Raw genomic sequence first — 12,565 nt, forward strand, 5'->3', positions numbered from 1 at the left:
TAGAATAAAATGAGATATAGAGTATAACATAAATAGGCTAGACAAAAAATAACAAACCAACATGTAGGGCTATAAGGTTTAATTCTGATGGGATCTTGTGTTTGGAATTGTGTATTGGAATTACCAGAAATTTACCTTTGAAAATGTTTTATTGCTGCAATTAAAAAACATTTTTGTTTGTTGAATTGGTTTTGGACTACTTGTTTGTTTTTTAAATAGTATTCCAAACCTTCCTTTAGCAGTAGATAAGTCACGCCCTTAACATTTGGTTAAGCTTTGTCATATATTCCTTTAAGAAAATTGGAGCTGTGAATAATTCACATGACTTCAAAAATGTGCGCAACAAACATTTGGTGGTCGGACTGTAAACTGTGAACACATCTGTACGCCCTCCCGTGGGCCCGTCCTGAAACATGCCACCAAAGACGGAAGTTCCGCAATGAAAGCAGAATGTTGTGGTGCAGACCAGAAAGCTCTGATAAGCTTGTTGGGGAGTTCCTTGGCACTGGACACCTAGTCAGGTAAGACCTCACAGCTGGCAAACGACAACTAAAGCTTATTTTTAGCGCACGGGGTCAGGAGTAAAGCGGGTCATGACGCCGACGTACGTTGGACCTAAAGTGTAACATGCGCAGACAGACGAGTCCGGTTTAACGTTACAGTTACAAAACCTGCTAACGATAGAGATACGCTGCAATGAGAAATGTTACCTATACTTCAAGATAGCAGCTTGGATATTTATCAATGGAGGCGACATAGTACGCCGAGGGCAGCCTAACCCCCACCTTGTCGGTAAGTTAGCCTAACCGCTAAAGCTCTCCCTTCTGCTGTATGCTAATGGTAGTGTGGTTCGTGGATACACATTGGTGAAGTGGTGTATCGTTAGACTGCATTAGTTTTAGCTTCGTGTACCTAACAAACTGTATATGTTGTGTTTTTGTGGCTTTGTATCTCACGTTGCTGCTACAGACAAATCAGAGTATTTCTCAGCATGTAGAAGTGGGATTGTAAACGGATTTGTGGCTTTTAGGGAACTTATTACGTTTTCTTCTTCTATCTATCACGATTGCATACTCTGACATAGGGCTGGGCGATATGAAGAAAATCAAATATCCCGATATTTTTGACCAAATACCTCGATATCGATACCACAACGATATTGTAGTGTTGACTATTGGTGCTTTCACAAAATATTTACACAATGAGAGTTTTGATAAATAATCATCAATAAAGTGGATATAATGACTTAGTGGGTAAAGGTAAATAATAGAACTGTTAAAACAGTCTGGTAAGTTCAGAAAATGACATCACTTTACTGTAATGCAGCCTTTAAAACCAGGAAAAGACAACACTTATGCCATATTACGATATCCAAAATCTAAGACGATATCTAGTCTCATACACAATATCAATATAATATCAATATATTGCCCAGCTCTACTCTGACATAAGGCAGACAAAACAAAACGTAACGTAATGCAGACCAAATGCATTAATAATGTGATCCATTAACCTTTGAGCCGTTTATCTGTGGTAAACACTTAACCAGACATGACGCGACTTCAGATCAAGCAAAGCCTCTTCCAACTTTTAAGTAAGTAACATGTATTTATGAAGCGCTTTTTCACAGACATAAGTCACAAAGTGCTTTACAGGGGCAAACACATGACACACAAACCGGAATTAGAACAGATACACAGACAATCAGTATTAAACAATAATATTGAAAGTGCAGACCAGGTGCATACCAGACCAAATGCCTGTCTAAACAGGTATGTCTTTATCTGATTTAAAAGAAATCTAACTTAGTCTGCTAGTGTCACAGTTAGAAAGCTTAACATGTTATTTATTTTGTTAGTTACATTATTTTTTTGCAGCCCCTGCGCAACATAATCTAGCCCAACAGCCCTGCAACAAATCCTACTTTCATGAAGGTTATAGTGTTCAGTTTTTGTTGAAACTTTGTAAGGGAGGTGTTGACTTAACTTGGTAATTTCGGAAGTTGTGGTTTTGTGCCGTTGAATTGTATTGCATTTTATTGAGGGGTGTATCTGACATTTTGTCCACAAAATTGATATCAATGAGAGTAGAAACATATATTTTTATCAACAATACAATACAGTTCAACATCACCACAAACTACTGCCTCCAAAAGGACCAATGACCAACACCTCTCAGTGTTGAGACAAGGCAGCATGAAATCATTTTTAAAAGTGTTGGTTTTGGTCAAAGGGACCCTAAAAAGGCAAGGTCATGAACATGAAGGCAAGGTCTGATGTAGAGGATATTACACAGATTTGCTTTATTTTTGTTGTACAAATGACTCTTCTGTTGAGTACCAGGGACCTTGACCATCTTAGTTAGTACACTTTTTCCATTTCAGAGTCAGGAAAGCATACAGACAGATAAAAGAATATATAAGAATATGAAAGATATAAAACATTGTCAACAGGAACCTGTCGACATGAAACTTAGCCATCTTCCTCACACAAGAAGACGCTGCTGGCTTTTTATTACATATCACGTTGGTATTACTACCAAATATCAATTATAAAATTATAGTATAAATATAGTGCCCAGATACAGATGTTGGGCACTGAATAAACAAAAATACATATCAGTATCATTGTTGTATCGTAATCAACAGAAGTGATCTTACCATCATGCCTTACTGCCTTTCCTTTTGTTTTTACTTGTCCTTTCTTTTTTTACTTCCCTTCATCCAAAGTCATCCGATGTGCTTCATTAACACAATGTTGTCTTTTCAGAAACAAGATGATAAAAAACTGGGGAGTCGTCGGTGGGATAGCTGCTGCGATTGCAGCTGGAGTATACGTTTTGTGGGGCCCAATTACAGAGAGAAAGAAGAGAAAGAGAGGTAAGAATCAATGTGATCCACTAATTATATGTAGGACACTAGTGGTAAAGCAGTAACTTACAATGACTCATGTTTTCTTTCAGGTATGGTTCCTGGTCTGTTGAACTTAGGCAACACCTGCTTCCTGAACTCTTTGCTTCAGGGTTTGGCAGCATGTCCGTCCTTCATCAAGTGGCTGGAGACATTTTCTTGTTCGCCTACGATTCAGTCTTGCAAAGACAACCACCTGTCTACAACACTGCTTCAGCTTCTCAAAGGTATATAAAACCAGTGTCTATCTTCACAATAAACGCCACTGTGTTGTTTTTCAAAGTTTTCAGTCTGACTATGCAATTGTGAAAAAGGATGTTCCACCTTGGGACCCCTCGTTTTTTCTATTTTTATTAATGACTTACCTCAAATATGCTTTGACTGTCATGTTCATCTTTATGCTGATGATACTGTTATTTACATTTCTAACTCTGAGTTAGAGCTGAAGATCTTTGCCCGAACCCGACGGGACCCAACGGGTATCATGTTACACGGGATCGGGCCGGGCTCGGGCTTGCGCTCCTGGTTGCGCAGTAAACGAGCGGTCAGGTGAAGCGTTTCGATTAGCGTGAAAATGGATGCTGAGGAGGTGAAACAGAGGCTGGCTTCTGGAGGACTTATTTTATTTCTTTGTTCCAACTTCCGACTGGCTGATAGCCTCCGTTAGTCATGAATAAATGATGTTAAAAAATGTATAAATTACTCATTCTTGACGGAAAACAGCTGTGTGCGTGTGGCGCAGTCTCTTTCTTCTTTCTCTCCCTTTTCCGCCGAGTGGTGCGTGTGCCCGCTTGCGGTGTGAAGAGCTATTTTCCGACATACACTCACTGCTGTAAACGGGTTTGGGCTTTTAAAAATCTGTCAATCAAAATGTACTGGTCGGGCTCGGGCCTTGTCGGGCCGAACTTTTAAGGCCCGATTACAGCTCTACTCTGAGTTATTACAAATCTAGAATTCCTTACAGTTTGACTTGAATTTGGTTCAAAATTGGTTTTATAACAATAGACTGTTATTGAATAAGAAGAAGTCCTGCAGAATGGTGTTTGTCAAACATATCCTTTTGATTTGCGTATTCATTTTGTTGAGAAAGTTGATTGGTTCAAGTATCTTGGACTTTGGATTGACCCTGAACTCTCCTTTAAACCCCAAATTGATTTTATTATTAAAAAAGGTCTGAGTTCACTTTATTGCTCAATTAATTGTTTTACATTTCAAGTTAGAAAAAGAATAATTTCCCAGTTGATACTGCCTATTATTGATTACGCTGATATTGTCTATCAGAACACTTCTGACACTAATCTTAAGCCGCCCTCACACGATAGGTCGCAAAACCGCTTTGCGCCGGCCGTTCCTTTGATTTCCTATGGGGAGGGGCGGTGGCGCCCAATTATGTGCTGTGCTACCCCTGGCATCGCGCACCGCCTCAGATTTGCCGCTTTGCGCTGCACTCAAAGTTCAAATTATTTCAACTTTGACCTAGTTGCCACTGACCTTTCGAAAGCGCAACCAATGAGATAACAACATGTCGTTACCTAGCAATGGTGACGAATACCTGCGTTGCGTTTTGCAGCTTTGCGCCCTACCTAGTGGTGCGCAGAGAGCAAAACACTTATCATGTGTAGGCCGCTTAGGACCTCTTAATGTTGTTTTTAATTCTCTATGTAGATTTATTTTTAGGTGTCCATACTAAACTCACCATTGTTTTATGTATGAATCACTTAACTGGCTACAGCCTAAATCCAGAAGTCAATTTCACTGGGTTTAGTTCATCTTTAAATGACGTATTAGGATGTGTAGGATTATTTGTTTTTGGTTACATGTAGATCTTCATATTCACTCAGACATATGCAATATCCATGAATTAGCAAAGAAGTTGGACGCAGATCATTAAACTATCACTTCATCTGATTGGAATAATCTTCCTGTGTCTCTGAGATCGATGACCACGTACCGTTGCTTCAGGACATCTTTATTTTCTCATCTTAAAACAAACTGTCTATGCTGTTTGTATGTGTTTTATAACTATGAATTTGTGTTTATAGGACCCCATCGCAAATGAGATGCTACATCTCAAAGGGCTATCCTTTCAATATAGAGCGTTGTGGACATGCAGTGTTCAACCAAATTGTAACAAGGATGATGTCTGTTTCTGCACTAACAGCTCTGTCCAGTAATGAGCCTGGGGAGGAAGATGTACTTGATGCCGGGTGCCTCCTGGATGTTCTCAGACTGTACCGGTGGCACATCAGTTCATTTGAAGAGCAGGTTAGTCAATAATGCTGTTCAGTGGATATTTTTTTACATTTCTATATGTAATGTTTGGTGCAGTGTTTTATTGCACGTCTGTCTGTGTTGGTTTATCCCTTCTCAGGATGCACATGAACTTTTTCATGTCCTTACATCTTCTCTGGAGGAGGAGCGAGATCGGCAACCCAAAGTCGCTCACCTGTTTGACGTGCATTCTCTTGAGGCAAGTTATTATGTCCCTACTTGCTTGTCTCTAAACGGCACACAAATATCTCTTAAGGCCCTGACACACCAAGCCAAGGGTCGGCCAATCGTCGGCCTAGTCTGTGCGGTGTGTTCCGTTTTTGTGGCGGTGTTGGCAGAACAGCCAATTCATCGGATTGGCTGTTCAGCTTGGAAACAGGAGTGAGCAAAACAAACGACTGTGACAGGCACACTGAGGCTCTATTCATTTTTTATCTCATCTGATCAATCCAAAACACACAAGAGCTGTCAAAACTGGTCAAAAATGACGATCGAATGTTCCTTCTAAAAACACACAGGTTCGAACTATTTGAATAACTATTTTTGTACATTATGTCCATAAGATGGCAAACTTAGCCTACAACGAGATATATATAACTACTTGTTTAGGCATATTTATTCCAACAGTAACATGTCTTTTAAAAGATCTCTACATACCTACACATTACAAAATAAACTAACATTAATAAAATAATATCCTATACCACAGTAGCAATTTTAGACCCTTTTTAAGCCCCCCCTTAACACTTTTGCAAGGCCCTGAATCCATGTCACATTCTCATTAGGGACTTAGCCCCCTAAAGGTCGGATCCTAGAATCGCCCCTGCAATATTTACGTTAATATAAAAACGGTAATAGACCTCTCTGTGCCCTCTGCACCACTAAACATTTACCCTCCTAGCAAGCAAGCTAGCTTACCAGCCAGACGGCCAGCCTCTAAATTAGTAAGTGTAAGAACTTAATGTTTAATTCACATGCTCTTGTCACATCATAGGAAAGCACATTGCTATTGCCAGATAAGTGACAATTTAGTTTAGCTAATTTTCGGTAACCAGTGTATGATGAAGAAATGTTGGGTGGGTAAAATTAGTTAGCAAACGAACCAGCAGCCGGCCGTTCGGTCGCTCCGCTCCCACTGTAGGGAGACTTCTTTGCCGAGAGAACGGATGACAGACCGGGAGAGGCACAGTCTGGTTAGCCATTTCCCGGTGTCCGCTGTCTTCCTGGCGGGGAGTGAAGCAGAGAGACCGTAGGCTCTGTTCGGTTCTGCCGCTGCTAGAGCAAACGCTGTTTTTTGTTGTGGGTATCATAACAAAGGTATACGGTTTCCCTTGTTTAATGATGAATAGATTACTGCCGCCTGCTGGTATGGGGAGTTATTTCCTTGCACACATGCGCAAAACATACGTGGTACTTGGCCGTCGGCTGTAGTCTGTGCTGTGTGTTCCAGTGCTAATTTAAAAAAAACAAGGCGACGAGGGTCGACGAGAGGCAACGCCACAGGTGGCCATCTTCGTCGGCCGTCGGCTTGGTGTCTCAAGGCCTTTACATGCAGACCCTTCAGTATGCTCTGCAGTTCAGTTCAGAACTTTAGAGCACACGTGTAGTCAGGAGGGAAGTTTTTGCACCATTTTAACTAGAGATGAAAAGCCTCTGATACTCCCTAAAGGTGCTGACACACCAACCCGATTATCGGCCGTCGGACAGTCTGGCGAGGTTGGTGACTCGAGTCTGTTTGGTGTGTTCTGTGCCTTCATCAGTCGGAGGAGTCGGAGGCCTTCATTTGGGCCGATTTGACGTGTTGAATCGGCCAGTGGGCAGTCGGACTCAGTGACCAATTACCGGAAATGACGAGCGGGATGAGCCTGATGAACGCCTCTCAAAATCTGACGAAAATCTTTTAAACTGACCTTTGTCGATCTGAAATGAAGACAGATTCAGCAACTATATGGCCTATTTCTCTCTTACAATGTTTTCAGAAACACGTTTCGGTGAACTATTTTTGTAAAATACGAGATTGTATTCCGAACGAGCCTCCATTATGGTCGGGGAGAAGCCAGACCCACGCGGCGCGCTCGTCCAATCGGCTGCCGGTTTTCATTTTTGTGCAACAATACAGATTAGCGCCGCCTGCTGTTATGGATGTACATCTCGCGCATGCGCAAAACGTACACTCAAGTCGTCGTCGCTTCGGTGTGTTCCGAGGCACTTTTTTGACCAACTTGGGGAGACTGATCAGTCCGACTGCCTTTTCTGCCGATGGTCGGCTGTCGGGTTGGTGTGTCAGAGCCTTAAAATGCTGGTATCGGCAAGTACTGGAGTTTATACACCGATCTAATACCACGTAATTTAGCCCTGAAGAAAATCCACTTTAAAGTAGTTTATTTATGTTCTTTTCCGTTATGACTGACTGTCACACTGGATAATAAAAGAAAGTTCTACGGCATTCATTGTTTATGTTTGTTCATGTTTCACAAAGAGTTTAACCTTAGCCAGGGCCTACAACAATGATAGCAATCATAGCACATCCATACAGGGATAGTTTCAGATCAGTACTCGGCATCGGAAGATACACAAGATCAGGTATCAGAATCGGTATCGGGATTAAAAAAAAAAAAATGATATCAGACCATCTCTAAGTGTTGTCAAGTGTCAAAAATGACAAATGTGGTACTGCACTCCCAAGTTATTCTGTGTGTATGTGTTTGTTTTATACCAGAGCCTCTCTGATCAAGATGAGAAAACTATGACCTGCAGAAGTCGTGGTAAGGAGACAAAGAAAGTATGGAGCCTAGAATATCAATCCACAAAGGAATATATTTCATCTGAATAATTTGTTTTTTTGCAGCTCCTCTTCATCCAATACCAAGTCCTTGGAAGTCTCAGCATCCCTTTCATGGTCGCTTAACAAGCAATATGTCATGCAAGCGCTGCGAACAACAAGTATGTGTTTTTGTATTTTTTTGACAAAGAAGTGACTCGCAAGCTAGTTTATGTCATTTGACCTTGTACTTTTTTGAGGTGATTTATCCTTTTTCTTTGCTTTTGTTTTTGTTTAGAGTCCAGTGCGGTATGACTCATTTGAAAGCCTCTCCCTGTCCATCCCCTTACCTCAGTGGGTAAGCAAAAATGTCAGAAACACATAAATATGAAAGGTTCTTATAGTAACACTAATTTTTTGTTGTTCTGTTCATCATAATTTGATCTGCGTTTGTCCTCAGGGTCGACCTATCTCTCTAGATCAGTGTCTTCAGCATTTCATCTCTTCAGAAACCATCAAAGAAGTGGAGTGTGAAAACTGCACCAAGGTACATTCACTGCAGTGTCTGTCATGCCACATTCTGGTAATCATTTAGTCAAATGTGTAATTCACAGAAAACCATAGACAGGAAACCCTTTTAACAAAACTAGCATCAAGTTACTTTCATTTGCATTCATGTAACATGTATATTTTACACCAGAAAGGCCTTAATGTTTCTTTACAAAGATGTATTTTGCTGTTTTTGTTTCATTTCTGTTTATAATAATAACACGTTTATTTCACCTCAGCTTCAACAAGGGACCACAGTAAATGGGCAAGTTCTGGAAAGCCAAAGGACAACATTTGTTAAACAGCTAAAACTGGGAAAGGTAACTGTCATTTATATTTATCATGCCACTATGAGCTAAATATAAGTAGCCCAAGATGTTAATTCAATTCAATTTTATTTATAGTATCAAATCATAACAAGAGTTATCTCGAGACACAGGTAGACACAGATAGAGTAGGTCTAGACCACACTCTATAATTTACAAAGACCCAACAATTCCAGTAATTCCCCCAAGAGCAAGCATTTAGTGCGACAGTGGCGAGGAAAAACTTCCTTTTAGGGAGAAACCTCGGACAGACCCAGGCTCTTGGTGGGTGGTTGTCTGCCGGTGCCGGTTGGGGGTGTGATGAACAATGGCAATTATAGTCACAATAAAGATAATGGAACTATGACTATAAATAGTAGTTGTTGTAGTAGTAGTTCATGGTGTAGCAGGGCACTGCAGGACATAGCATGACGTAGCAGGGCACTGCAGGGTGTAGCTGGACGTAGCAGTGCACTGTGCGGCGTAGCAGGGCATAGCAGGGCGCCTAGCAGGACCACAGCAACAGCTGCAACCATGATTGACGTGCCATCCTAATCCAGGGAAAACTGGTGGGGCGAGAAAACATAAGGACTCAGGGGAACAAGCTTCCCAGAGCTAGGTTAGTAACAAGCATTTGCCCACAGATGAAAGGAGAGAGGAGCTCAGTGTGTCAAAGGACGTCCCCCGGCAGTCTAAGGCCCTGTTTACTCGTACATGGTTATTTTGAAAAATGGAGACATTTCCCTTCGTTTGTGCCCTTCGTTTACACGCAAACGGAGAATTTGCCCCTGAAAACTTTCTAAAACCTCCAGCCAGAGTGGAGATTTTGGAAAACTTTGTTTGCAAATGTAAACTGAGACAAACGGAGGTTTAGGCAGCTGAAGAAGTGAGGAAGAGAAGAGCGAGGAAGTGATTTGTTGCTGTTGTTGCTATTTTCGGGATTCTGATTGGCTAACGTGGGCTTGAGCTTCTTGTTACACTGCCACCTACAGGTTTGGCATGCTCTTGACGGCATTGACGGCATATATACACGGGTACGTGTAAACGAACACTTTTCTGAAAACTGACAGCTGTGCACGATGTTATTTTTGAAAACGGAGAGGTTGAAATGTCCGTTTATGAAAATAGCCAGCCACGTGTAAACGTAGCATGAAACTATAACAGCATAGCTAAGAGCTGCAGAGATAGGGAGGGGGTGCGCCATGACTGTGGCTACACACCCTCCCCTGCCGATCTAGGCGAATGCTGCAACTCCTCACTCCCTAACCATAAGCTTTATCAAAGATCACCAGTAAGACACTATGTACACTGCTAAAGCTTGTTTGTGTCTAATTTAGGAAGAGAAATGTAACAGTAAATTGTTAGGGAGATCAAAACTTCCCCTTATTTATTAGTGAAAGATGTTCTCAAATGTTGTACTGTTTTGTCCTTTCACTGTCTAATGTTCTCTCTGCTAGCTCCCCCAGTGCCTCTGCATCCATTTACAAAGACTGACGTGGTCCAGTGAAGGAACCTCAGTCAAACGACAGGAGCATGTGCAGTTCACAGAGTATTTATCGATGGACCGCTACAAACACCATGCTTCCACACACAGAAGTCAGCGGATTAAATGTGCTCCGAACCCCACAAAGGCAGAAAATTCAGATGATTCCATGAAAAAGCCCTCTGCTAATGGCACTGGTGTGTTGCGTAAACTTTGTAATATCATCCTGCTTCACATTCAGTTTGTTTTTTTCCATCATACATTTGTTGTATTTGTTTCCAAAAGCAGAGCATCGTAACAACAACAACAAACCTTTCTCCAACGGAACATGTTCGTCTGTATTTCTTCAGTCTCCTGGTGCGAACCCACAGCTTGGCCTCACATATGACTACAGGTAAACTTAATGTCAAGGTGCAACAATACAAGGATCTCATATATCAAGCTAGTGAGTATTGTGGTGCATATTTCTTCAGATCATAGCGTCTTTCCTTTCAGTCCTACAGAGTACCTTTTCCAGCTCACGGCTGTGCTGGTTCACCACGGTGACATGCACTCAGGACATTTTGTCACGTACCGCCGCAGCCCTTCCTCACCACGCACCTCTTCACCCTTCAGCTCCCAGTGGCTTTGGGTGTCAGACGACTCTGTACGAAAAGCCAGCCAGCACGAGGTGCTGTCTTCCAACGCCTACATGCTCTTCTACGAGAGAGTCCGAGGACTGAACCTCGCTCTGTGCTCAGAAGAGTAAACGGAAGCTCTCGACCTCACACGGCCTTTCCAGTCAAAATGTCGCAGCTGTATGTGCCAGTTACAACGCAGTTACCAACAGGTGGATTATGACTTTGTGACAATGGGACCAGAGAGGGAATCCATCCCAAAGTAACTGTAGAGATAACTTTCTACCATGTATCACAGAAACATGTTGAAGGCTGTTGAATGATGTGTTCTGATATTAAATCCATTAGTGGATACTTTGTCTGCTGCTCTGATCCAGAGTAGGAGGCTCTCAATCCCAAAGATTATGGACCTGCAGGATTTTTAATCAAATAATATAGTAAACTGCTTTGCTTTGACATGTGTAACAATTTCTATCATGCAACATTTTGGCTTCTATGGGACAAAAAAACAGGAACACTTGACAATATAGTGCACTCTAGAGTAATAGCCCTGCAATACATTGTTCATGTGTAAAGCTTCAGTTGACTAAACTCTGTGGCATTTTTATGATGCTGTAGTTTTTCCTGTTTTGTCCACTGCCTGTTATTACAGACACAGAAGTAGCTGATTAGGATATCTTGGAGATGTTACTTAGAAGTTGTTACATATTATGAAGTCAGATATGTAGAAAACTGGTTCTCTATCATCTCATCTAATCTGCTAATCATTCCCAGCAGTCTATGTAAAACTATTGGAATTAATGTTTCAATTGACATTGTTCATAAGCATTTTGAATTTGATATTTTTCTATGTTTCCAATAATCCTTACACTGTCATGATTCGCAGAGTTAAGGTTAAAGTGCCATGTTGTCGTTAATGCTTGAGATTTTTAACATACGAAGCCAAGTGTGCTACAACTGATGTGAACACACGATATGATGCATAAGAGCCTTTTGGAATACAGTTCAACCGATTATTAATAATGATCTGCTCTCTGTTAATAAAGCCACAGTATAACTGCAGGTTTTTGGGCAAGTTATCCTGAATATTTTTAATTCGGTGTAGCTGCCATTGCTCCTACCAAACCAACTAAGTCAAATGAGAAATAGTCTGGTACAAAACTCCTCGTTAATGTTTGCAATTTGCACTAATGTGTATTCATGTGAGATTGTGTGTATTTGTGTGCACTCTGTAAAGGTGATTGTTTTCAGGTATTAAAAGAAATAAAACACGTGCACTTTAGAATTGTTTTTTTTTACAGCAAAATAATGATTTGCTACTTTTGAGACCGTAGATATTGTGTGCTGGCAGACATGTTTTAGATCAAGCACCCACTTTCTGAAGTGTCCTTGACCAAAACACTTAATCTCTACCAGTTCTAAGCATGCGGCTGTCACTGACGGGTTTCAAACTAAATATTTGATCTATAATGAAAAGGGGTATATTTTTCACAAATATAAATACAGTACATAATTTAAAGGGGGTAAATCCTACTTACTGCCAAAGTCAGAGACTGACAAAATAATTTTTTGGTTTGCCATTTAGGCTGTGTGTCTGTTTTACAGATAACTGCCAACAGCCAAGGATAGATTGATAGTTCAGTAGGCCCCCTCCAATACATTTTAAACCCA

The 12,565-nt window shown here is 41.1% G+C and overlaps 1 protein-coding gene across 7 annotated transcripts; it reads left to right on the forward strand.

The window, feature by feature from the left end:
- The first annotated feature begins 249 nt into the window (after nt 1-249).
- usp30 (ubiquitin specific peptidase 30) lies at nt 250-12,176 on the forward strand. Of its 7 annotated transcripts, none has more exons than XM_031308757.2 (14): nt 250-521; nt 1,550-1,594; nt 2,769-2,878; nt 2,962-3,135; nt 5,070-5,173; nt 5,280-5,378; nt 7,899-7,944; nt 8,028-8,122; nt 8,239-8,298; nt 8,401-8,487; nt 8,729-8,809; nt 10,252-10,474; nt 10,563-10,671; nt 10,773-12,176. In XM_031308757.2, the coding sequence occupies exons 1-14, from the start codon at nt 451-453 to the stop codon at nt 11,023-11,025; spliced, it is 1,557 nt and encodes a 518-aa protein (XP_031164617.1). In that variant the 5' UTR covers nt 250-450; the 3' UTR covers nt 11,026-12,176. The 7 variants fall into 7 exon arrangements, with proteins under 7 accessions (XP_031164617.1, XP_031164618.1, XP_031164619.1 ...); XM_031308758.2 differs by having other exon boundaries at nt 10,566-10,671; XM_031308759.2 differs by having other exon boundaries at nt 10,252-10,468.
- The last annotated feature ends 389 nt before the right edge of the window (nt 12,177-12,565 follow it).

The sequence above is a fragment of the Sander lucioperca genome, chromosome 2 (assembly GCF_008315115.2).
Source record: "Sander lucioperca isolate FBNREF2018 chromosome 2, SLUC_FBN_1.2, whole genome shotgun sequence".
Lineage (NCBI taxonomy): Eukaryota > Metazoa > Chordata > Actinopteri > Perciformes > Percidae > Sander > Sander lucioperca.

What these genes read in the sequence shown, in the direction of transcription:
- usp30 (XM_031308757.2), top strand. Translation starts at nt 451, where the DNA reads ATGTTGTGGTGCAGACCAGAAAGCTCTGATAAGCTTGTTGGGGAGTTC. An exon ending in ACTGCTTCAGCTTCTCAAAG is followed by an intron (nt 3,136 to 5,069) that starts GTATATAAAACC and finishes CTGCACTAACAG; the next exon opens with CTCTGTCCAGTAATGAGCCT. An exon ending in CCATCCCCTTACCTCAGTGG is followed by an intron (nt 8,299 to 8,400) that starts GTAAGCAAAAAT and finishes GTTTGTCCTCAG; the next exon opens with GGTCGACCTATCTCTCTAGA.